The sequence below is a fragment of the Accipiter gentilis genome, chromosome 14, assembly GCF_929443795.1.
Source record: "Accipiter gentilis chromosome 14, bAccGen1.1, whole genome shotgun sequence".
Lineage (NCBI taxonomy): Eukaryota > Metazoa > Chordata > Aves > Accipitriformes > Accipitridae > Astur > Astur gentilis.
In genome coordinates, this window is record NC_064893.1 from 33,504,024 (window position 1) to 33,526,784 (window position 22,761).

Consider the following 22,761-nt stretch of genomic DNA (forward strand, 5'->3'; position numbering starts at 1 on the left):
TCCCACCAAGCCTGGATACCGATTCCTGGATCCATGTTTCTCTACAGAGCAGAGATACAGTGCACGCTTACATTAACCAGTATTTTGGTTTGAACCCACAGCTGTCTTACAGCATCAATCTCAGCAAAACAAACCTTTCCATCACTGAGATATGTCAAAACACCGCAACACTTCAGCTTCCAATTGTAGAAGGCACAGAGTATAAATCAGTGTGGGAGATTTAAAGTCCTGTGGAGTTCAGGACTCTCATCCCTGCTCAGGCTGGGAAAAGAAATGTGCAAGTATGAGCACAACGCAGAAAGACCACCAGAGACAAGTTCAGCCTTCCCAACAACTGAATTCAGGGAGCAAATTTCCTGACAAGAGATACAGAAACTGCATCCCACCTCTAGCCCCTGAGAAAAAAACATTCCTGATTTCAGGCAGTGCCAAACGACTAACTCAGCCTCCAAGGTCACTGTAAGCGCTTCCTAATGGATCCTTTGCTGCCTTAAAACCTCAGCCTTCATTCCCGAGGTCTATAAAAACTAAGGAGGCGAGGCAAATGGTAAGCGCTACGGCTCCTTGGGGAGTTTGTGCAGTGAGCATTATCACCTTCTCATCAAAACGTAAACCCCTGCTCTCCTCCTCATTAGTCTCTTGCTCTTAAAATAATGATTGTAAAACGACCGCAGCTGGCCTCAAAACTGGATGGAGCGGGGAGGGACACTGCAGTCTGCATTTCTTACTTGGAATAGGTGCTGCTGGGGAGAAGGTCAACATGAGCACTGAAAAGTGGGTGTCAGCCCCTTTTCAGGGGGTACTGGCTTGGGCCACAGTTTCAAGATGCATGGGGAAAATGAGCTGAAAGAGATGCTGCGGGGCAGTTAAAACTGGGCCACTTAGCCGGTTGTTTTAATTAGCAAGCACATGTTGGCTTCAGTGCCTGCCACTTTTGAGGGATGATGCCTATACACCCTGCTGCTTCCTTTGGTATTTCAAACCAAACAGCTTCTCACTGCCTTGTCCTTAAAAACCCACTGGTCAAAGGCTGACACTCACTAAGCAGCAGAAGTCTAAGACCTGGTTTGTGAATTTGGGCCCAAGACACTTACCCATTTGGAGGCAGGAGAACAGAACGGCACTGTGTATTTGTTAGCACCTCAGAACCCATACTGATGAGTAGGATCATGCAGATTCACTTCTATGAGAAGAGAATCAGCTCTGAGATAATAATAATGTGTTTGTTTCTTAAACTAAGGTCTAATGAATATTCAGTGAACCATGCTGTTTTCAAAGAGATACAATTATATTCCAGAAAGAGCTGAGAGAAGACTTTCTAGCAAAACCCTTTTATGTTTATTTAAAAATTCTGCAAATTCATGTTGTGACTTCTCTGTAAGAGCTGATCAGCTTTTCCTTCAAAATTTGTCACTGGATAGAGCCTTTCACAATGAATTCTTTTACTAATATGATTACCTATATTAAAAGGGCTGACTCTCACATCTCATAAGAGTTTACTTACCAGTTACAGGTACTTGTTTGAATTTAGCAGACCAGGCTGGAATATGACACAGTGCAGCCACAGTTAGCTGTAGGCTGATAAAAACAAGGAACTCTTGTAAGATGCACTTAAGGAACTTACTGGCCATTTAAATCAGTATAACCACATCTCTCTTCTAGTGAGCAAAGGGAAGGACATCCACAGATGTTTGGATTACAAAGATGCACCTGAAGTTTTAACAGGCTAGAGATAACCCTCGGCTGGCAGCCAGTCCTTACCATGCAGCCCCTTTGGCCTGGGGACGGGGAAAACCTCTCTAACCTAGATCCAGACATCCCCAGTACAAGGGCAAGGCTGCATTCCCTCGGCCTCAGATACAACAGATTAAGCATCACTTGTACATGTTAAACACCATTCTGTATTCCACAGTTCAGTGCCATATTCCATCACACAGGCACGGTGCAGGTTCTTACTTGCCCTTTCCAAGCATTTCACAAATAGGGAAGTTACCAATATTTGGAAAGAATTGATCACAATCCTCTCCTGTTCTCTGAGTTCTTCCTCCCCTTTGGCAGTACTCCTACCATTCTCCAGCAGTTACTGGAGCTTTATTTTCCAGGCACTACCAGTTTTTGCAACTCCTAAATTCAACTGAGCTAGTAGGAAAAACCTGCTCTGCAGACATAAATTTCCCAGGCTGGGCTGCATGAGAGGGCATGATCAAAGTCAGAGGACAGACCTGCAGCACTGCAAGGGTGGGCCAAGCCTGAGGGCAAGTGAAAATAAAAGATTACACAGTACCTGGGTTTGGCAAATCCATACACAGCTTCCATCCCTTTTGCCTACAAACTTGCACAGATCTATGAGGGGTAGGTTGTTGCCAAAACAGAAATATATATATTTTATTAATATTTCATATACATATTCTAATACACATATATGTCCCTGTTTCTACCCTATCTCCACCTGACCAAACTTCCTTGTTTCTTCCTGGGGAAAATGTGCTGCTTCTGTCAACCGGCAGCAGGGATACCTCAATGACAAGCTGCAGAGCGGGAGAGGCTGGTACGACAGAGTGGAACTCCCTTCAAGGTCTGAGAGCTGGCAGAGGTTACCTGAAAGAAACAGCACAACAGTCCTCAGGAACAGAAAGGCTGAGGAGGATCCATTCTAATTTTAGGCTCTCCTGGCAGCAGCTGCTCTAGAGAACAGCACTGTGCAAGGAAAAGAGCCCAAGGAAACAAGCATTGCAGACAGGTCACCTTCACCAACACATAGTCCCCTGGCTGGGCTCTGACCAGAGCCTTGCAGCCCGCAGCATCCTCTATCTCGGCATCAGGGAAGATCACCTTGATGTTGCCGTCATTCCTCCCACACAACTCCGAGGCAGAGCGCTTGCTGGGCTGAAAGGAGGACAGGGAACATTACCTGCATGGCAATAGCTGATTCACTGCTGGGCTTTATTGCCTCAGGAATTAATTGAGCACTATTGCCAGTATTAAATCCACATTCCACGCTGTTAAGCATGCCATGTAACAAAGTCCTAGGGCCAGAGCTGCTGTGTTGACACCCACACACCAAAGGCAATGTTTCAAAGCCTGCACTAATTCAGCTTGCCCAGAGACGTGTCTGGCGTACCCCATCCCTCTGTGCTCAGCTCAGTGCTCTGGAAAAATCAGTCTGCCTGCTTAAGTGTGAAGACAGGGTCTTGGAGTCCTAGGATTGTGTGAGGAAAGTGAGAAGGGAAGGCAGACGTGACGATTGCTGTGTACAGCCTAAGACCCTCTCAGCCCGGCAAGAGGAGAGAAGTACAACTCTGTTCCAGGCACGCTCACCCCCTCCACCAGCACCAGCTGAGACTGGCCCACCATCGCCTCGTTTGCTCTTGCAGCCTCCTCTCGAAAGACAGTAATGAGCTCCTCCAGCCGCCTCTTTTTTATGTCTGCAGGCACATCGTCTTGCAGCCGGTGATATGCCCGGGTTTTCTGTAAACAGACAAAGTAAGTGTGGCCCCTGAATAACCAGACAGTCTGAGATCAGAACCTTGTCTGACCCCAGCCAGCTTGGCTGCTTTTCAAGCAACAGCTTTCCACACATTACAGTTTGTATTTACAACCTCAAGGAACATTTTCAGGTGCTAAGCACCAGCAACATCTTTGATTTCCTCATTCTTCCTGCACCACCTTTTTGGTAGTAGGTTTGATGTAGGGCGCTGAGTATCGGTGGCTGTGTGAAGCAGAAGTGCTGCATCTCCCACATGAGATGCATCTGTTGTCTGTCTGTCCACAAAGACAGGCAATGGATTCTACTACTTCTAGTCCCATGTGCTAAAATGTGATCCATACCCCTTTGCTTCCTTATGTTTCCCAACCTTCTGTCCTCTTCCCCACCACCATCTTACACTATGGGGAGCATTCTAAAGGAGACTTGTCAACTGTCCACTCTTCTCATGGAAATACATTCTGAAAATTCATCAGTTCTTACCAGACTCAATTGACAGAGACTCTCTACATCAGCACAATTTCTCATCAACAAAGAAAAATGGACCTGCAGCCAGGTCTCTGCAGACATGGCTGCTTCATTGCAATCACTCTGGAACATCTGCAGAACCAGGTCACCCAATCGGTAATCAAGCCTTACACTCACAAAAGGGAGCTGGAAGCCTTTCAGGCATAAAGGCAGCACTTGCAGCAACACATACCCTTGAAGGGCTGCATGCCAGCAAAAAAAAAAAATAATCTACCAATATAACGAGTCTTTAGGTGTCATTTTCAATAGATATTTTTTTTTAGTGTCTTACTGTGAGGAACAGCACTCAGGAGTTAGGTGAGATGTCCAGAGGTAACAGTCTTCTCCATCAGGTCCTGCACTCACCTGTCTCATGCTGTAGGCAAACAGGAAGCCTACATTGTAGCGAACTTCCCGCAGCAAGGACAGGGTCTGCTGGTGGTCGTCTTCTGTCTCTCCACAGAAGCCAGCAATGAAATCACTGCTTAACCTCACTCCTGTAACGGAGACACTGCTTTACACTTCCCTCAAGGAAGAGAGGAACACTTCACTCAAGAATGCTGAGCTCAGACCAAGCTAAAGGGAGGCCCTACCTGGAATGGACTCACGCACATGGTGTACAAGCTCTAAATATGCTTCTCTTGTGTATCTGCGATGAACAATACGTGGATTTGCTAATCAGAAAACCACATTGGTGAGGAGAAATCAGCACCCTAAATCAGAGGGCAAGGCACAGGACTCCACATGGTGATCACTCACCCTCGTCGCATGGCCTCCAGGACTCGTGTGCTTCCACTCTGGGCTGGGAGGTGAAGCTGTTTGCAGATGTTGTGTCGCTCCTGGATAAGCTGCAGGACCTGTGATGGGCATTAGGAGACAACGTCATAGACAGCTCAACTCTACCAGGATGCCAAGGGGAAGAGTATTCCCCAGGTAAACGCCAGCAAATTGCAAATCTGCTGGCTTTAGCATAACCATTTCCCCTCTCAGGAGCTTCTGTTCCCCTTCTGCGATTCCATATTCCCTTTGGGAAGGAAGCACAGCCCACATCTAGCAGTTCAGAGCTGCCTGCCTGCCTGCAAGCAGAGGTCCAGGTGTTTACTTTACACTTGCCTCATCAGGAAAATCCTTGGGGTGTGGCGAGGTGAAACGGATCCTCATTTCTGGATCAATTCTAGAAACCTGGTCTAGAAGATGTGCAAAGCGCAAGCCTCCTGGTTTAGCTTTGTAGACTGTGCTAAAGCCACGACTGAGGACTGGGGCAGCCGCTGATTGAAACTGTACCTCAGACATGTCTCGAAAGCTGTTGACGTTCTGACCCAAAAGGGTCACTTCTTTCACCCCCTATGAAGATAAACAGAGGGGAAAAAAATATAACCCTGTCAGGATGGCTAGGCTGCAAGGGCAGCCATGGTTTTACTCTTACTTCAAGGAGGAGTCTCCAAGGGAGGCTCTCCCTTCCTGTCTGTCTCAGAGCATTACAAGGGGAATCAAAAAGCCACTGGTGGAAATCTATGGTAACCTCATCTCCACAGATAAAGGCGATGTCATTGGTCAAAGGTATCACTGAAAACACTTTCACTGAGAACCATCCTTCCTCCCACGGGTGGGGACAAGTGGGAAGGAGGCTATGCTTCACCTGATCCGAGAGCATCTGCACTTCCTGCAGGATGGACGCGATGGGGCGGCTCCTTTCACGGCCACGGGTGAAGGGCACAATGCAATAGCTACACATGTTGTCACAGCCCCGCATGATAGATCTGCCGAGAGGTAAAGTACAGGTCATACTACGATCACTCTGGAAGAATCATCCTTATTGCATCCTGCCCTGCTTTGACCTGGCCCAGCACTGCTGCCTACAGTCAATTCTCTTGGCCTGCAGCACACACAGCACCAGCTCTGAACACAGCAGCTTCCCTTTATGCACCATTCCAGCCAGAGCTGGCTTCTGCTTGCCCCTAGCAAATAGCTCCTAATTTTTCATACACATTTCCAAGAAACTTGGAAAGCAACTAATGAGGCACAGACTTGCACTGCAATCTGGCAGTGATGAAAGATCTTTCTGCATCCTATTCCTACAGAGACTGATACTGTCCTTCTGTACTTTATGGCCACACTGAGCAGAGTCTGATTTCATGTTTGGGAATCTTATTATCAAAAATAAACAAATGGAAACAAAACCAACAGAAGTTACAATGCATGGAGGATTAGCAGAATTAAATAGGAGAACCTGGGGCAGGACATAGCAGAAGGCAGGGGATGAGAGGCACAGACTTTAGAAAGGCACAGATGTCAGTGGGACAGAAATCACTCGGTGCAGCATCAGGCTTAGACAATCAACGTTCTCAAAAGAGAATAAGAGAAGCCCGCAGACAGCCAGAGCATGGGGCAGTCCCTCCAGGGCTCAGTCAGACAGTGAAGAAGCAGCAAACACACAGTCTGGCAGACTCATGCCTCTGGGCTGCTGGGAGTGAGTGCAACCAGGCATTGGATCTCTTGGGTAGCTGCTGTCACTGACATGTCTGTTTCGCACAGCAGTATTTCCAAACCAGGACCACAGAAACATGCACAAGAAAAAAAGATACTTACACAAACGCTGTTGTGCCACCTGCACTAGTCTGGACAGGCAGAATATCTGCATAAGTCTCATCTAGCGATAGCAGGACATTAGCAGCTTGCTGGCCAGACTCTGCCACGGCCAGCAGCCGGGGAAGGTCACGATATGCATCAGGGCCTGCCACAATATCGACTAGCTTCTCCCTGTGCAGAATCTCCTCCTTAAGTCTCTCAGCCATGCATCCTGCCGCCAAAGGAGAAGGGTCCTTGTGAGGAAGTGCCCACCCTCTGTTACACCTCTGCACCCCTTCACTAGCTGCTTTCACCCTGCAGGAAAGGCTCAGTGCTGCCAGAGGGGAAGAAGAAACGCAGCACGATGGGATGTGGCACAACAGTGTGTGCTACCATGGCTGCACATCCTGCCAGTTACCTAGAATCCCAATGCGGAGAGGTAAGCGAGCCTGCTGCCGCCGGGCTTTTAGCGCCTTGAGGTGCCGCAGGCGATTCCAGATAGCCTGCTCTGCCTTCTCCCTGGGAAGCCAAGAAAACAGTGGTTATTCTGATTGTTGCGCTTTTAACGGTCCTCCAACCTGAAGCAGCCCAAGTGCTCTGAGAGGAAAATTCAACTAAAGACAAGGAATCATCAACCTGATGGATCTGGCTGAAAACACATGTAAGTGTCGTTCAGGGTGTGTGGATTATGTCTTGACTCCATCTTATCTACTATCATTTTGCTCGCTTGGGAGCATCTGCACTGTAGAAACAACTCAGGGACTAAGCTCTGCAAGAGCTTAGCCTGCAATATGAGCTGCCTTGCAAGTAACAATGAGCATTCTATATCTTCTGCATTCAGAAAAAACAAGCAAAGTTCCCTATATATTTATATCCTAAATTGCCCCTAAACGTTTTTCCCAAATTTTTGAAGTACAGACCCTGTACTAGAGAGACAGTCACTTCAAGACAGAAGAACATTTAAAAAAAAAAAAAAAAAAACAACACATTAAAGCACAAATCTGTACAGGTCTCTAACTGCCCATGGCATACACACAGAGCTTACGCTACCAAAGAACTTCTTCTCACTATATAGAAAAGCGATTCATAGCACAATTAATGTTATACATCATAGCATCAGCTAGCTCTACCCTCAACAAAACAGGCAGCTTCACATCTATATGCTCTTTTCCTCACACAACACATTTATTGCCTTGGTTTTCAAATGGTAATTCCTTAAAAACTGTCCAAAACCAGCAGTGACACAAGTTTCCTTACCTCACAGAACAGGTGACAAGGAGAATCACATCTGCCTAAATTGAAAACAACAAAAAAGGAAGAAGAATTTGTAAAAGCCAAACAGTAAGTACTCATGCCCTGCACGGGTAACCTGAAGAGGCAGACTGTAAAACTCACTTAACTCAGTGAAAACGATCTGCCCAAGTATGTGGTGGGTTTCAATAAACAAAGGTGCAAGAAACTAACAGAAGACAAGCAGAGTCTTCCACTAAATGGTAGTGGTGAACTCAGTCAAAGCTGAGTCCTGCTGTGTCCAATCCCTCTCCAGCTGAGGGAGAACCCAGCCGTTTAAAGAAAAAAGACAACCCACAGCTTTCTAGCACACATGTTAAGTAGTCTCCTTTACACCACAGAACTTAGACTGCAAAAAATCACAACATCCTGCAGGATTGCACTCCAGACAAAAGCTGAGACTCTAGGCACAACAGTGGTGTGACGCCCTTGCAGGCCTGCGCTACAGGAGAGCTGCCAAGGTGCCTTACCTCATCCAACTCCTTTGTCCTCGCATAGCCATTCTTCTGCAGGATGGCCCAGGCAATCTCTGTGTCATTGACGTTCATCTGGCAGCCATACGTCTCCAGGTACACTGCAACAAAGGTGGTGTGATGCAGAAACCTGCCTCAGCTCTCATCTACCAGCTGCTTCTATGACCTTTTCTGTAGGAAGGAACCTCCAGTCCCACCACTGGAGAGTCAGGCAAGCAGCACGAAAGCTACCTTTGCTTGCGGAAAAGATAAACCAAAAATAAAGGCGGACTCTGGGAATGCTGAGTACCTCAGAGCACGTCACTCTAACATGACAGGTCTGGGCTGTGGCTTGCAGAGAAGCAGAAGCTGTGTTATTACTGAGATATACCATTTAGTGAACCAAAACCCCTCTCCCCAGGGCATCCCAGCCTGATAACTCTGCCACGGCCGCGGGCAACAGCCCAGCACATGGACTGCAGAGAGGTGCCAGAGCAACCCGCTCCCCAACCCGTCCTCAGGGCACGGGGAGACGCACCAGTGAGCGTGTGGCCAACGAGCTGGGTTTCTTCTAAGGCCAAAACCCCCTTCAGGGCTCCCCAAAGCACCCGAACAACCCCCTGCGCAGGCCATATTGACTCTCCGCTCCGGCTGCAGGGCACCACTGCCCGCACCGGCCATTACGGCCACCCTTGGCCTGGCGGCAAGGCCGCGGGGCACGGCTGACCCCGCCAGCCCGGACCGCCGCGCAGGGCTCAGCGGCACCCGCGGAGCGTGGACGCCTTGGGGGACGACACAAACCCACAAACCTTTCCCGGTGCCGGGGACAGGGCCCGGCTCGGGCCGGGGCTCCCCCGCGGCGGCTCCCCTCAGGAACTGCCGCAGGTCCGGCCCCGCGGGCAGCGCGACCCCGCGCCCCACCGGCCGCTCGCCCGGCCCGCAGCGCGTTCGGCGGGAGGTCCCGGGGCGGGGATCGGCGGCGGCGGCCGAGCGAAGGAGCCCCGCCGCCCGCAGGGCTCGCCTCCAGGGCAGCATGGCCGCGCCAGGCCCCGTTACCACGGCGACGGCCCGGCGGAACGCTTTACGGGACGGACGGGGCGGGAAAGGGCGCGAACGGCGAGAGGGCGGCCCCGCCGTGCGCCGCCATTAGCGGTCCCCGCCGCCTCCCCCGCCCCTCAGCGCTGCGTTCCGCGCCGCCGCCGTTCCGCCGGGCCCGTCCTTCTGACTTCGCGGGTGGCCGGGGACGGCCCCGCCGCGGGGAACTGTAAACCGCGATGAAAAACCCGGTGTTCGTTGTGTTTCGCCACCGACCGCAGCCATAAAAAGAGCCGAAACGAGCGTTCCCGGGCGCCTGCCCTCCCGCTGGCGGAGGCGGGGGGCTCATGGCACCCCGCGGCTGCCCCCGAGCAGTCCCCGGGCCCGGTGCGAAGGGCCCAGGGAAGGTTCCAGAGGCTCAGACAGCGACAGAAGCCCCACAGCCACCATCCCAGCGCCGGCCACCTTTATTGCTGCCAACCGCCCCTGGCAGAGGGGAAGCGGGAGGGGAGGGGGGGCCCGGGGACCCCCAGTTCTCGGCAGCAGCGGGTGATGCTGGGGCCGGGGGACGTGGGGTTCAGCCCCCGGGGGGGCTTCTGCCCAGGCTGAGGCAGGCGGAGAGGGACGCTGCAGCAGAACCGGGGGTCTTCGGCTCCGGTGACAGGGCCAGGGGAGGGAAGGGGCGAAGGGGGCATTTTTTTTTGGCACTCGAGGTCCCTCTCGTCGCCTTATCTCCATTCCCGAGGCTGATAGTGGACGTCTGCTCCAAGCAGCAGGAAATTCTGGGAGAAGGAGAGAAAGCGTGGGGCTGTGACAGGCCCTGGCAGCTGCTTTCTCTCACAGGCGGCCACGCTCCCCGGCACCCACCCCGTCTCAGGGAGGGAGGATGGATGGGCACGGGTGGTTCTGCCAGCCCCTGTGCTTAATTTTAGGCGTGGAAGGGCTCTGAAGACATTTCACAGCCATGCCTTGCCACAACTATGCAGCAACCCCGTCGTGGCAACCCCTCTGGGGCTTCCCCAAGGTCTCCCACAACAGGGGCTTTCTCCGCTCCCCAGGACCTGGCAGTGCTCCTTCCACCCAGTCTGGCAGGCGCTGCCTGTCCCACTGCAGGCAGATGTGTCCGGCAGCAGCTGCTCCGTATTCACACGCAGCATCCTGCCAGGCTCCGCCGGCCAGGGAAGGTGGGGGCTTGGGGCTAACGCTGCTGCAGAGCTGTGCGTGCTATAAAAAGCATCGTGGGAAATTCAGGCCCCGGGTTTAAGAACTGGAGAATGATGCGGTGCTGCCCTGGGGGTGCAGAGCCCAGACCCCCACCACACAGATGAGAAGAGCGGGGCTCTGGTTTGTGGCTGTGCTGCTGGGATCCCGGCCGAGCGCATCCCGCTGCCTGCCACCTCCCAGCACGGGTGGGGGAACCGGCTTTGCGCACTGTGCCGGCAGGCGGGGGGCTCGGGGGCGGCAGGACAGGCTCCAGCTGGGGCCGGGTGCACCCCCTCACTCACCTGGTGAAACCTCACGAGGATATTGGAGAGCTGTATTCTGTCCGGCAGTGGCAGAGGGAAACCCTCAGCTAACCTTTCTGGAAAAGACAACACGCGTGGCTCTGTTGGGGTGGGAGTGGGAGCGAGAGGGAGCACAGGCTTATGCAAAGCAGGCGGCCACCTCCTGCCCCTGGCCCTTTCTTCACCCCTGCTGCTCCCAGGGTAGGCAGAGGAAATTCCTCCCAAGCTCCACAGAAGGGCTGGGGGCTGCATGTTGTACTGTGCCGCCCCCCCACCCCCCCTGGGCCCCTGGCAGCCCCCAGCCCCGCTCCGGCCCAAATTGCTGGGGAGTCATGAGAAGCAGCGAGTGGTGAGAGGGTCTGGAAAGCATTAGGACGTGCGTCGTGCTCATTTTTTCCATTGTGTTCACTGCTGGATGCATGTCACAGCACCGAGAGGCTCCTGCACGCTGCAGCCTGCCTCTGCCAGGCACTTCTACTGCCTTCTCCTGCACTCGTGGCAGGCTTTACCCACTGATCAGGCTTGGCAACAGGGATTTAATTAGCGAGCTGGGCCTGCTCAGATGGAGTGCCATGGCTAGTGACTACTCCAACACCCCCATTCCCCCCAGCAGGTTCTCACCATTAAGATGTGGGAGCAGCGTAAGGGAAGCAATGGTGTTCATTAAGGACTGCAGCATTCGCACCTGGGGAGCGGAGAGAGAGGGAAGGAAAAGAGCTTTAACCTCCAGGAGAGGAGGTGACCAGGTACTGGAGGATAATTAGGAAATGAGATGAGGAGCTGGGATGGGCACATGCTTCGCCAGAGACCAGTGGCTTTGTCTGGTCATGCTGGCAGGGTGGGAAGTGTAGGGGTGAAAGAAGCAATGGCATCTGACTGCATCCTCGCCCAGTCTTGCAGGCTTAGGCAGGAGGTGTCTATGGGTCAATGTGGGGTCCTGGGTGCACCCCCAGGTCCCATGTTGGGGGGCAGGGGGGACTGAGCCCTCTCCTTGGCCCCCAGCAGGCTCTCGCCTCCATACTGGGGGGTCTGGTCATGGTCAAGGATAAGGATAGCTTACCTGGAAAGTGCCAACATCCGAATGCTTCAGAGAGAGCCTCAACCTGCACAGAGACAGAAGTGGTGCTGTGAAGGCTGTCCCAATGGAGGCAGCAGTTCCCACCCCAGTGCCACCCGTCGATGGCTGCACAGATCCCGTTCCCTTTGGCCCTAGCTCATCCCCTCCCCACCAGGTCCACATCCTTGGGACCTCCCCACCTCACCTCCATCCCAGAACAGAACAGCCCCCAGAAGCACCCCCCAGCCACCCCCTGCCCAGCAGCGGCTGTGCTCAGGCCGCTGTGCGAGCGAAGCCCTCCACTGCTCCCGCTCCATACCTGCCCATGGTCAGGTTCCCAACTATGTGGCCAGATTTCACGTCGATGACAGCAGACACATTGCTTGTCTGGGGAGAGAGAGCCCATCTCCGGCAGTGCTCACCCCACCTCACCCCAAACCAGACATGCAGGGGAACGGCTCCGACCAGCCAAAACGCAGCGGGACCGCTGCCCATCCAGGGGCATGTTTGCACGCAGCGTTAAACCTGGCATTAGTCAGCTCAGGTATTTTTCTGTTGGGGACACCCCAGCTGTACCAGGACTGGGCTGGTTTTGGACAGCATCTGGCACCTCCCCTGGCAGGAGCTCAGCAGCGATGGCTCAGCATTGCTGAAGGCAGCAGGAGGACAGTGCACAGTGAAAACTCACATTTTTGCCCCGCTGGGAAGCAGGGGAGAGCTCACCGACACACCGCGTCAGCTGGAGCTGTGACTACACCTGGAGCTGCCCAGCCAGGACCACAGTCACCACCGCAGGCTGTGCCCAAACTCACCAGGCTGAGGAGGAAGAGAGGCGTCAGGCTGGAGCTGGGAAGGATGGCATAAGCCTGGATATCCACGACAGGCTTGAGTAAGAGCCCCCCTGGTCCGATGTTCAGAAACGGAGCAGACGGGGCGGACAGCCTGAGCTTCATCGGCATGTCTGGATACATCTTCTCTAGCTGCAGAGGAGCAGGGAGAGGGTAGGGACAGCGGCACAAACCCCCGTTCCTGGGGGAGACCACCTTGCGCAGAGCAAAGCTTGTGTGCGGCAGGAGCTCTGGGGAGGCAGGGCTGGAACCACTCACCTGGGGAATGAAGGCTGAGAAGGTGGAGGTGTTCAAACGGAACCCCATGTCCTTTGGGATCTGTGCGGGGGGAGAACAGTCATGCCGAGACGATGCGGCACGGCCGAGCCCACAGCGAGATCAGCCCCCCCGGCCTCATCCCACGGCCCCCAGCTCTCAGCCCCCCGGGCAGCTCGCAGGGGGGGTCCTCCGAGACTGCAGGCTGCCACCAGAGCTCCTCTGCAAATTGAAGCCGCTGCCCAGAGGCACGGACAAGGCCCCTGTCCCACCTGCGCTACTCACCGTGGAGTCTGTGATTTCGAAGACCAGAGCCCCGGCTGCGTGGTAGGCGAAGCCGGCTGTGTTGAAGAAGTAGCTGGATGCCCCAAAGTAAACCATACGGTCGTGATCCGGGGGGAAGGCTAGCGCCAGCGGAGGGAAGGGGACGGTGGAGCGGTGGGCCAGGGAGAAGAATTCGCCCTGTGAGGAGGGAGAGAGGTGAAGCAGGAGAGCAGAGGGTGGTGGGAGTCTCCTGCCAATGCTGGTTGGCAAACAGCATTTGCAGGAGATACCTAAACCTGGTTCCCCACCTGCCTGTGGCGAAGGCATCAGCCAAATCAAGCTTTCCCAGGGCAGCCTCTCACCTTCAGGTCCACGTCCAGGGACTGGGCGGTAGCAGTTGGGGGTGCCACCAAGGAGTAATCGATCCCAGCCTTGTCATCTATCCTGGCTGTGACTGTAAAACACAAGGCAGGCAGATGAGCGAGGGAGAGATGACACAGGAAAGCCAGGAGCAGAATGCCTCTGCCAACATCCAGTGCTGTGCCCGGGCTTCATGGTGCAACAGCTCAGTACCAGGTTCATATGTGCTTGCTTCTGTTTAGAAGCCAAAAATCACATTTCCTTCCTGTTTCTCAGCCATGCAGACTAACACAAAGGGTCTGGGTCCCCTGGCTAAGGCAGCCCATGCCCCCGCCAGCTCCAGGGCACGGCTCGTTGGAGGCTGCGTGCAGACGAGCCGTCTCCGTGGCTGGACCGGGAGCACAGTGACAAGTCTCTGCTGATGTAGTACTCCCCAGCTCCCAACCTGGGTGCAGAAATACAAGGAAATGGGGAGCGGGCACAAGATAGAACACTGTCCTCATGGCTGGGAAACATCAGGAAGAACTGCTCCTAAAACCCTGTGCAGCCCCCGCCTGGTACCTGGCAGGGTCTGGAGGTAAGGCTGGAGCTCGCCGCGCACAGACGTGATCACGTTCTCACAGACCTGCGGGCAAGAAAGGCAGCAAAGATGAGCAGGGGCAGCTCTGCCGGGGGCAGCCCATTCACACCCCCCGGGTCAAAGCGTCAGCCGTGCTCTGCTTTGCTGCCCGGTGCCAGTTTTATTCCTTGCAAAAGCCTGCTTAAGTAAAAGAGCACAGAGTGATATTTGTCTCTACTCATCAGACGCCACATTAAGTGTCCAAGATACAAGCAAGGTTTATACCTGCAAATATCTGCTTACAGCAAGCTCCCCATGCACAGTTCAGCTGCGTCGAGGCCCTTGGAAAGAACCTCATGTGTGCCCTCAGCCTGTTCCTGTGGCCCATGGTGGAATGAATTGTGCTGAGCAGCCAAGACTTATCCGAAGCAGAGCAACTGAAAGAGTTAACTCACCCCTGCAGGGGCAGGAGCACTAATTGCACCCACAAAGCAGAGCTGTCCTGAGTTTCTACAGCTCTGTGCTGCCAGGACAGAAGAGCAAATCCTTTTGCTGCTGTCATCCACAGGTGAAGCTTCGGCATCAGTGGGGGATTTAATTGCAGGCTAAACACTAGCCCAGGAAATTTACTGCAGGGCACAGTCCTGCAGACAGCTGAGATAATCTGCACAAGCTCTCTTGCAATGCTTTCCCCTAATGGCACAGAAACCGCCAGGCAGGATCGGGCCATCATCTGTCTGACCGGGCATCCAGCCTGCAGCAGCTGATGGCAAGATGCAGAGCTCTGGAGGACCAGCGACCACGCTGACAGCAACACAGCCGCTGCCTGGACAGCGCTGGGGAGGAAGAGGAGGGACAGAGCCTTGGGCATGGCCGTATCGACAGAGGGTTGCTGCTCTTCCCTGTGCCCAGCCGATACTCCTCTGTCTGTGCTGGAAACACCCCATCACCACCTGGGAGGACGGAGCTGCAGATCGGCAAATGCAGCACCGGTCCCAGTGACCGGGATCTCCCAGCGGCCGGGTCCCCCTGGCACTGGGGGCACGAGGACTGCCCCAGCGTGTGCAGCGAGAGCGCGAGGCAGCCACCGGCTGCCAGGGCTGGGTTGGGACCGGGATGTTCCCCGGGGTCCCGGTGCAGTGCACTCCCAGCCCCTGCCCTCTCCTGCCCGTTGCCCCTTGCACCATCTCGCACATGGAGAAAGACACTGAGAAGCATGCGTGGGGCACAGAGGGCTCGGAGGAGGCGTAGAGGTCCTCTCGGAGACCCACAGCTGCCCTTCTTCCAGGAGGCAAAACAGCAGAAAAGGCCTTTGAGCCCCAGCTTCACCCCTGCTGCCAGCCCATCTGCTGCCACAGCTCCCAGGGGCCCTGGGAAAGCCACTACATGGCATCAGGAATAGCTCCTGGGCAGGATGGGATCTGCTGCGGGAGTGGGATTTGCTTGTTCTCCAACTGCCTCCTTCCTGAGCAAGGTTCACATCCAGGGAGGCTGTAACTCGTGCCAGTTAGCCTTGTAGTAATTATTGCTAACAGCTTGTTTCCATGTCTTGTTGCAGGTCTCCTGCATGTAGGCTTTTGTACCGGGCGGCCGGTACCAGGGCCTCCCTGATGCACCCCGTTAAAACAAGACAGCAAGCATCTGAAATCCAGAAATGAGAATTTCTCCCCCATTGCTCCCCAAAGCATACAGGAGTGCAGCCGTTCAAAGGACAGCTCTGATCAGGTTTCCTCTGCTACACTGAGTCTGGCTGAGGCATAGGATCTAATTAGCTGACCACATGGAAAGAAAAGTCTTTGTTAATTAGGAACCAATTACGCTGGGCTTTGGCAAAGGCTGCAGGTTTCAAATTCAGCCTGAGCCACACGATGCTATGGAGACTGTAGTTAGCAATGCCCATTCCTCTGGTTTTCACCAAATTGGCAACACATCCGTGCGCTCTGGCTCTAGTTAAATCCCTACATGTGCTTCGATCCTTCTAGGACATCAGCTACAAGTGAGGGCTAAAGACCAGAGCTCTGCCCTCCTTCGCTCATGTACCTTGCTCTCCAAAATATTCCGGAATCTGGACTCAACAGCGCCATAGAAGAGGTTGTAAAGCCATCTGCAGAGAAAAACAGAGAGGAGTCCTTCTTTCTCTAGTTCAGAGGTTGCTGCAGAAGTATTTGCCCAGGAAAGGGAGGCACTAGGGATGCGAGACACTGGGGAACGTCATTCCCATACCAATCTGGAGTCTGGCTTTGCCCCAGCATTTACATTTGCAAGCGGACCTGCTTGTAAGCCACATGCACACAAGTCTAGTGACTGTCTTAAATCTCCCTTAAATGTGCAGCCACAGCAGGATAAGTTCAGGCCAGATTTAAGTTCATTCAGTTGCACATCTGGATGAGAAGTATATGCAAGAGTCCGGAGACAGCTGAGTAGTGGTGTGCCAGTGCGGGCAGCCTGCAGGCAGAACAGGCAGCCTCCAAGGGACTGCGGATGCCAACATCTTACTCCCTGCACCAGGGCCTGGAAGCCACGTTCCCATGGCAGACAGGCTAACACACAGCGTTTCCAGGCCTCACAGTGAAGTTACGTACCCAAACTTGCCCCAAAAGTGTACCCGGACTTTGGAGATGCGGGTGCTGCAGTCAGACGTGTCAATGGTGGGTTTCCCAGCGGCATTGCTGCCCAGCTTCAGGTTGATTTTGATATAGACATTCTCCACCTTCAGGTCAAATGAACCGTGGTCCCGGCTGCAGGGAGGGGAGGATGAGAAAGGGAGATTTCTCAATGCCAAGTCCTGGCAAAGGGGCCCCAAGTCAGGTTTGTGATGGATCTATCTAGCTCAGGCTCTCCCTTGTAGTGAACACCCAGAGAAGACCAGGAAAGTTTTTAAACTCAGGGAAACCAAACTTCACTGGAACATAAACTAGGAGAGGTAACCTTTAAATAGAGAGGATCAAGAGCAAGTAGGGGACATGGAAGAGAGACAGGAGAGTTCATGCACAGCTCCTCCATCGTCCACCTTGTTCTTGCCTCCCAGCCCGTTTTATCCATCTCAGTGGCTGTACGGGTGGCAGCGTCCTCTGCACACCCCCAGTCCTGGCTCAGGTCTGTCCCTGTGGGTGCTCAGGAAGGTGCCCCCCAGCATAAGCAAGTACCAGGGACTGTCCCGCACCCCCCAGGTGCCACAGGAGGGGATACGGCTTTCACATTGTCTCCCCAACCACTTGCAAGCAGGATAAACGCTGCCTGGCCAGCTCCGAGGGCTCCTGGTGTCAATGGAGACCTGGCTGGGCTCCCCCAGGGCGAGGGGCTCCCAGGCGTGCATCGGGAATACAGTGGCTGCAGCCCGGCTGTGGGAAAGACAAGTCAGCGCATCTGCAGAGAGCAAAGCAACAGCTATCCAAAACACAAGGGAGATGGAGAGGAGAAAAAGCCTGTCCAGACCCGGAGAGGGAGACGCAGCGTGAAGCGCCCGAGTAGGCAAGGGGGGAGCTGGGCACGCACATGAAGTATATCTTCACCCGCCAGTTCCCATCCACCTCGGCGAAGGCGTTGGAGATGGAGACCTGCAGGCCCACGTTGGGGACCAGGGAAATCCGCGAGTACGGCAAGTTGAAACTGCGAAGGTCCAATCTAAAAATAAATTAAAAAAAATTAAGAGAAAAGTCACATTACAGGGGTGCCTCACCCCTGGGCACACAGCTGGGGAGGGAGGGAGCGGGACCACCACACTTGCAGCACCCCAGCAGCACCCTGCTGCAGCAAAGTGATGCCTGGCAGGGACACGCGAAGCAGTGTGTTTTGGAAATGGCATCCCTGCAGCCATCCAAACAGCAGCTCGAAACCCTGCACAGCAGGAGCAGAGAGGTGATGGGGCAGTGGGGAGCTGGGACCTCCGCAGGGGCTGGGCCACCTCCACCGCCTCGGCTTCAATTGTGCAAAACCCACCCGCACCCAGAGTGCCATCACCCCGGTTCCCTTTTTCCCCTTTGGGCAGGAGCGTCTCTGCCTGCACTGAGGACAGGGCCAACATCTCTGGGAGCCGTGGAGGGGACAGGACAGTCCTCGCTGCTCTGGGGGCTCCCCACCCTCCCCCAGCCCTCCTGCCCCTCACGTGGGTTGGGGGGGCAATGAGCTGCTCCAGGGCGCTGGCAGGGCTCACCTGGAGATCTCATAGTGCACCTTCCCCACGTGCCGGATCCTAAAGTCACCCGAGATATCTGGCAGCTTCAGCTGGGCCAGCTCCTTCTCCAGGATGGCGATCCCCTGCTGATGGGCTGCAGGGGATGAGGAAAAGCATCACGGCCACGTGCTTCCCGCAGGAGCTGGGAGCATGCACCGGGCACACAGCAAAAGGGTTAAAGGAAACATCCAGGAGATGCCCTGGCTGCTTTCCACCTCTCAGGCTATCTTTAAAGCTAATCTCGGTGCACTGAGCGCTGTGAGCACACAGGCAACCTGCCTGACTCCTGCCTGCTTGCAAGCCCCAGGGGAAGGTGGTGGCCAGGCACGGAAAGGGGGGAGAGGTCCCAGTCCTCGCTCTCTGGGCTGGGCGCTGTGCGAGGTGTGCAGAAGGTCGTGGGCACTGCGCTGCTCCATGCCCAGTGCCGGTGGGCAAAGCTGGATGGAGCACACGTCCCAGAGAGCAGCACGACCCGAGCGGGTGCTGCATCCTTGCATCCATCTGGGAAGGGGAGTCACGTCCTCCTCTCCCCCACGGCTGGCAGAGCTGCCGGGTAAATGAGCTGTTTCTCACACAGTGTATTTCAATCCATAACAGCACTCTGCTGGAGCCGGGGCTCTGCCTGCCTCAATAAAACCAGCGTGGGGGCCCATCCATCTCCGTCACTGCCCCCCTGCAGCTCCCCCCCTCCTCTCTTCTCTGCAGCTCACTCCTCCAGGGCTCACAGCTCAGCTGCCCGGACCCGTGCCATGGGAGTGGGACCCTCCTGCCCTGCCAGCTCTGCGCCTCCTGTGACACTGCCTGGGCACAGCCCCCCCGAGACCCCCCACAGGGGCTCCGTGATGGTGGGCTATCAGCAGGAAGCCCCGGGCGATGGTGCATTTGGCACCCGTGGCCAAAGATCCCCCCCATCCTGCCCCAGGACGCTGTGCTCTCCAAATGGGCGCCCAGCTCCGCGCCTCAGCCACCAGCACATCTGCAAGGAGGGAGATAAGAAGCCGAACCCACCATAGTCCAATCCGCTCTGGGTGATCCTCACCACGAAGCCAGGGTTGGTGGCTCCGGTGAGGGCCAGGCACAAAGCCAGTGCCCCGCAAGCCGCCGCCAGGCTCTGCGCTCCCATCCTGGCTGCCCCGCGGTACCGCGCTCCTGCTGGGCTCTCCCTGCCCACGCCGCCTTTATATCCGTGCCAAAACAGGAACCATCGGCCAGGGAGGCACGCAGAGCTGCTGCCGCAGCCCACGCGGCACATCCTCCGGAGCCGCAGGGCTTCCTCCTTGGCCGCCACCACGCTCCTCTGCACCGGCGGCACCTGCGCCTACGGCACGGCGTGGCGCACCTGCACCCAGCGGCACACCCGGTGCCTCTCCACGCAGGCAGGGAAGGGCGAGCAAAAAACCAGGAGGCAACAGCTCAGTTTCCAGCTCTCCACTGGGTGCAAAGTGTCCCTGCCTGCAGCAGCAGCAGGTGCTCAGGGAAGCAGACCTGGTGCGGGCACGGGTTCGGCTCTGCCAGCTGCATTCCATGGGGCTATGCTCTTTCTCCATGCTCTGCCTGCTCTGCATTCCATGGGGTTATGTTCTCGCTCCGTGCTCTGCCTGCTCTGCTCTGCTTTTGCCGACCAAAGGCTGGGAACAGCCCGGGCTGCCCTCAAGCTGTCTGCCAGCCCTGCTGCCCCCCACCCCTGTCCCACCCGGGTCCGGTCTGCTCTGCGCTCCTGGGCATTAGGTGATGCTATCACGGCACAGACCCACCAAAGGTACCGGTTGTAACCAGGGCAGCCTTGGGGCATAGCAAAGGCTAAAGAAAGCGTGTTAGAGTTTCTTACTCCCTGTGAGCAGACCCTGAAGTCCCCCCGCACCCAGCAGGGCTGGTGAAGGAGCAGCTTCCCCAGGGCTGGGTGGCTGCAGCAGGGCACTGGGGGCAACTAAATCAGAGGGGTGCCCTGCACCTCCAGCCCCCCTGCACGGGGATGTCACAGAGCAGCCGTGGTCAGGAGGAGACATCCAGCGCACCGGGAACAAGCCCCAAAGGCAAAACTTCTGGGGCCCTGCCATGTCACAGCTCTTGGGCTCACGATGGCTGGAGACGGGTGCCGGAGCTGGGTGCAGCCGGGCAGGGGTGAGAGCGGGGCCAGCCAGACCCTCCATGCAGGCTGCAGGATAGAGGTGAGGGAAGAAGAAATTGTTTAACTTACTTTCATTTCTCACTGGGGAAGCGGCAGGACTAGGCACAGGAAAACCACGGCAGCTGATGCAGGCAGATCTCATGCTGGATCCAGGGAAGTCCTGGTTGCCAGAGGCAACATCCCTGAACCAAGCGCTTGTGAAATGCAGCTATTGCTCAAGCACAGATGGCGTGGCCGTAGCCCCAGCAGGCCCTGAGGGACAGCGTGAGTGGAGCCCCGGGGCATCTGTGCTGGAGGAACCTGGCACATGGAGGATCACGGCTTGAGAGGTCGAGGCTCTCGGATCCACTCTGCCTTTCTTCCCCAGAGTTTCAGACCGCGACACTTGCGAGCTGCCTGGCAGATACACAGCAAACACTCACCAGATGTGCACGTGTGGCTATGGCTTTGGAGAGCAGCACTGTCATCATTTTCGGCTGTCAGAGCTGGAGCAGGAAAATAAGGACACAGGAACGCAGCAGGTCTGGTGCTGACGGTGTCTGCCAAAGAGGGACAAACAGCCCAGGGAAGAGCCATGTGTCCCAGGCAGCTAGACAGCATCCAGGGGCTGCGATCCTCCCATCAGTGCTGGCCCCGATCCATCCCTGGGGTCAGGAGCCCATGGGCAGAGCTCATTTTGCCCAGAAAGAAGCCAAGAGCAGAGGAGAAGGTTAAAGGACCAAATCCCCACTTGCAGCCTCCACGGCTCTATGAGCATGCTGCTGCCTGCTGCACTTTGCTGGGTCTTGCTCAGTGCGGAGCAGAAGCTCCGCAAACCCTCCTGTCCATGACACCACATCTCAGCAGGGTGGTTTCGAAACAATATTTAAGACATTCAGGACAAGCATTGAGGAACCAGAACCTCTTCCATGAGGAGAAATGAAATTTTATAAGGAGCAGCACAGAGAGGAAGCAAAACCAGAGTGTCTTCCTTCTGGGTTTGAGCAAATTTTAAAGTTGCACTGAAAAAAAACCCTTCAAACAGCATGAACCCTGACCAAACACTCCCACGTTTGGCAAGGAACAGCTGAAACCACATCTAACGCTTGATATGCGGGCTGGTCCCGCTAGTGCTTTGTGCAAGGGATGCCAGCAGTGAGTTGAGGATGAAAACCTGCCCTGTCTGACCTGACCCTTTGGAGGGGAAAAGGCTTTGCCTGACGGGCTGCTCTGCCAGTCCCAGGAGCACGGGAACTGCTCCACCAGGGAAGGACTAGTGCCCCCAGGGCTGCTGGAGCTGGGCTGGGGTTTGCTGGGCTGCACCTGCAGGAAAGGGCCATCGTCAGACGGTAGCCAAGAGGCTGGGAGGGCAGGGAGTTGCAGGAGGTCCCTCTCCTGTGCTGCCGGCTGTCCCTCGGCCAGGGCTGCAGGTCAGGACCCTCTCCCTGCTGTCCCCAGGCCACCCCCCGCTCCCCAGGTCAGGGCTTTCTCTGGCCTCACACACTTAGCACGTGCGGGCAGTTCCTGATCCTGCCCACAGCTCTTTCCGCATCTCTTGCATGATGCAACGGCCCAAACCACCCTGCAATCGTGTGCTGGGGCTCCCCGGGGAGGGGGACGGACTGTGGGGATTGGGCTGTGGCCCTGCTCCATCCCCAGCAGCCACCAGCTCGGGTCCGCTGGGCTTGCTGCCACAGCGAGCCCCTTTCCCAGGTGAGCCCCCGGCGAGGGCTGGCTGCATCCCAACTGTCCTCGGGACGGCTTTGGCAGATGCAGGGCAGCGCGGCTGGCATTATTGCTCCGCGGGCTGCGAGCAAGAACACCTAGACGTGTCTGCCACCTGCAAGGAAATCTAGCCGCATCTGTTTCTTACGGGGCCACAACCACCGTGGGAATTCCCTGGGGCCAGGGTAGCGTGTGCTGGTGCCAGAGGCATCGCTGCTGCCGCTCATCAAGCTTTCACTTGCAGCTGCGGGGCAGAGCTGTGGGCTGGAAAACACTTTGCTGGGGAAACACAGGGGAAAACCCGGGGGACTCGGCAAGAAAAGTGAGAGCAACCCAGCTGGTTTTGGGGGGGAACTTGGAAAACAGAAGTCGATAGCCAGAAATAAAACCTCCCCCATCCATTTCCAGCCAGGACAAGTTCACTGCCACCAACGGGACAGGGCTCTGACCAGGACCTGTGGCCACCGTGGCCGTCCCTAGACCTGCTTGGACTTCACCCAGAGCTTGGCAAAACAGCCGGCATCGAGATGTGGCAGAGCTGCAGCTCCTGCCCGCTCCCATGTGCACGGGA

General features: G+C 55.5%; 2 protein-coding genes across 2 annotated transcripts; both read right to left on the reverse strand.

Moving 5' to 3' along the window:
• Positions 1–1,335: 1,335 nt before the first annotated feature.
• On the reverse strand, positions 1,336–9,379 carry CDK5RAP1 (CDK5 regulatory subunit associated protein 1). The gene is made up of 13 exons (XM_049817034.1): positions 9,111–9,379; positions 8,320–8,423; positions 7,817–7,851; positions 6,978–7,078; positions 6,581–6,791; positions 5,631–5,751; positions 5,105–5,335; positions 4,751–4,848; positions 4,585–4,640; positions 4,358–4,488; positions 3,319–3,468; positions 2,746–2,886; positions 1,336–2,598 (listed from the first exon to the last, which is right to left on the reverse strand). The coding sequence occupies exons 1-13, from the start codon at positions 9,334–9,336 to the stop codon at positions 2,518–2,520; spliced, it is 1,686 nt and encodes a 561-aa protein (XP_049672991.1). The 5' UTR covers positions 9,337–9,379; the 3' UTR covers positions 1,336–2,517.
• Positions 9,380–9,787: 408 nt separating this feature from the next.
• Positions 9,788–19,646, reverse strand: LOC126045594 (bactericidal permeability-increasing protein-like). The gene is made up of 15 exons (XM_049816952.1): positions 19,367–19,646; positions 18,338–18,452; positions 17,680–17,808; positions 16,767–16,922; positions 16,225–16,288; positions 14,187–14,250; positions 13,628–13,719; positions 13,287–13,463; positions 13,005–13,064; positions 12,711–12,878; positions 12,218–12,285; positions 11,902–11,944; positions 11,463–11,526; positions 10,842–10,918; positions 9,788–10,118 (listed from the first exon to the last, which is right to left on the reverse strand). The coding sequence occupies exons 1-15, from the start codon at positions 19,608–19,610 to the stop codon at positions 10,065–10,067; spliced, it is 1,575 nt and encodes a 524-aa protein (XP_049672909.1). The 5' UTR covers positions 19,611–19,646; the 3' UTR covers positions 9,788–10,064.
• Positions 19,647–22,761: the final 3,115 nt, after the last annotated feature.